Raw genomic sequence first — 2,650 nt, forward strand, 5'->3', positions numbered from 1 at the left:
CATATATACAACGGGCTTCTTTCAGTTTCCGTCTACCAAATCCATTCACAAGGCTTTTGGTCGGCCTGAGGCTATAGTAGAAGACACTTGCCCAAGGTGCCACGCAGTGGGAACGAACCTGGAACCATGTGGTTGGTAAGCAAGCTACTTACCACACAGCCACTCATTTCGTTATGCATTCGTATCTGAGGCACCAGATGTAAACAACGACATTGAAGATGAGAAATGGGTAATGGGCGCAGGTGAAGGAGAAAAACCTGAAATATATCACATGCGATTACTTTGACACCTGATGTGTTGTACACTGTGCACTTGTTCAGGCAATGTCAATTTGACGGAGGGAGTGAGTTAAGGCACACCACATACATTTGATCACGTATTTCGTCTGCAATTACGTTCTGAGTTCAAATTCCGCCGAGGTCGACTTTGTCTTTCATCCTTTCGAGGTCGATAAATTAAGTACCAGTTACGCACTGGGGTCGATGTAATCGACTTAACAACTTTGTCTGTCCTTGTTTGTCCCTTCTATGTTTAGCCCCTTGTGGGCAATAAAGAAATAAGAACTAGTCTACATCATTGGAGGCAAATGAGGTCGAAGGTATTGAGAGAGAGAGAGAGAGAGAGAGGTGTAATAATATTTATATATCTACAAGGTATTTTTGCAATTTCTAATGTTTAACAATACATAGAACATTCATTGCACCAAGGAAATGAATGAATTATCTCCCTCAATCCACTTGATCTCAATTACACATAAAGCACAGAACCACTGCCGTGTTAAAATACATAACAGTAGATTAGAACAATCTGGATGATATATCGTTAAGTTTTTCATGTGGGTGTGTTTTTGACCTTGCACAGGGCTCTGAAAATGAGACAGGAAGTTGAAAAATCAAGGCATATTTATTTAAAAACTTCATTACTGATAGCTCGGTATTAAGTAGGCCTTAGAAGAGAAGACAACGCAGCAAAGCATAAAAAGCCATTATATAATCTCTCTCTTTCTCTCTCTATATATATGTTTGTAATAACGAAGCGTGCAAACTAGCCAGTCTTGACTCCACTTATGCGGATACTCTAACGAGTATGTTGTATCTGATTATAGCCGAAAATTCTGGTACCGTACACCACTTCTTAAGGTAACACGACATAAACATGTAGTAATTCCTATGTAATAATTAGAGCTCTACATTGAGTATTCCCATCCAGTCTACTTCTAGAAAAGTGGTGTGATAACTACCGTACGCAGTATTATCGGCTACCAAATACAGAACAAGTGAAGAAAAAAATTGGGGTAAACACTATATACAGTTTATACTAGTTAAACACATACATACTTACGTGCAGCTGTCTGTCTGTATTTATTTATCTATGTATATATAGTAATAAAACATAACTAATAAACAAAACAGTTCACTCGAAACTCCGTTAGTGGAGGTAGAAGAGGAAGCCGGCAATATTGCCGTAAATAATAGAGCCAGAGAAATTTTGTAATGGAACCACGTGCTTTCTCGCTATTCCTCAGTTTTCGTAATAAGTTTGAGGGAGAGATGAGGAATATAATATCGAATGTTTTAGGAATATTCATTTGCTTTTGCCGATGAAGTGACAGAAATTACTAGACCAGTACAATTTATGGATACGACTGGTAAAAGTACAACATCGGCATTCCAGAGAAAGCAAAGTCCCCTTACATCAAGGACATAATGTCATACATACTATTTGGCTTTTTGCAATTATGAGATAAATCTATTTTCATTTTAGATACGGAAAAATCTTATAAACATTACTGATTTTGTTGCATTATAAAAATTGTATTTCCTATAATTTTTTTGCCGCGAACAGGTACTTGTCAGTATACTCGTTCTGTGACACACTTTCAATCTTGTATAATATATATACTTATAATTGCCTTTACAATTATATTTACTCTTCTAGACGAAACAGATACATTTGTTTCTGTAAAGAATCAATATTTTTTCCCTAATTTCTAGCGACAACAGTAGAATAAAGGAAAAATTCGTTAAAGTGCTTTGACTCTCAGTTGTAAACATTTTGATTGCATTTTTAGGTCGCTGATAAAGAACCTAATTAAAGACAAGAAAGTAACATACAATATCACGTGCATTAAATTAAATCTATATACAACAAGTATCGGCAACACAAGAGCCAAAATGTTCTTTTAACAACCTTTAAACATCTCAACAGATAAAAGGGGTTCAGATATAACAAGGCTTAATTATAATTTTGGGGGTACCAAACTATTGTTTGCTATTTCTAAAAGCTGGGGAAACGGGTGGAGAATAAGTAATAAATAAAGCCCCACAAAAACTTACCACTCTTAACATACCCCATGATGCCACCTAAAATCAAGGTGGCTGAATAAGCAGTCCCTATATAATCGATCGGCATTTTTTAATGTTATTATGTTGTATTTCTTCTCGGAAACGATGTAAATAAAAATAAAACGGATATATGTCAAGGGAGGTAACTCTCTTGTCTTGCTTCTTTTTCTCTTTATTTCTAAAGAACGATGTATGTGTGTGTGTATGTATGTATATATATATGTGTATATATATGTATATATTTATATGTATATGTATATATACACATGTATATACATATACATATATATATATGTATATATGTG

General features: G+C 35.2%; 1 protein-coding gene across 1 annotated transcript in view; it reads right to left on the reverse strand.

Moving 5' to 3' along the window:
* LOC106871525 (transmembrane protein 14C) overlaps positions 1–2,499 on the reverse strand; it is a 5,924-nt gene extending 3,425 nt beyond the window's left edge. The window contains exon 1 of the mRNA XM_014918023.2: positions 2,337–2,499. Within this exon, the coding sequence (XP_014773509.1) occupies positions 2,337–2,412 (76 nt within the window). The 5' untranslated portion in view covers positions 2,413–2,499. The remainder of the gene's footprint in view (positions 1–2,336) is intronic.
* Between the last annotated feature and the right edge of the window lie 151 nt (positions 2,500–2,650).

Source organism: Octopus bimaculoides, chromosome 19 (genome assembly GCF_001194135.2).
Source record: "Octopus bimaculoides isolate UCB-OBI-ISO-001 chromosome 19, ASM119413v2, whole genome shotgun sequence".
In the NCBI taxonomy this organism is placed as follows: Eukaryota; Metazoa; Mollusca; class Cephalopoda; order Octopoda; family Octopodidae; genus Octopus; species Octopus bimaculoides.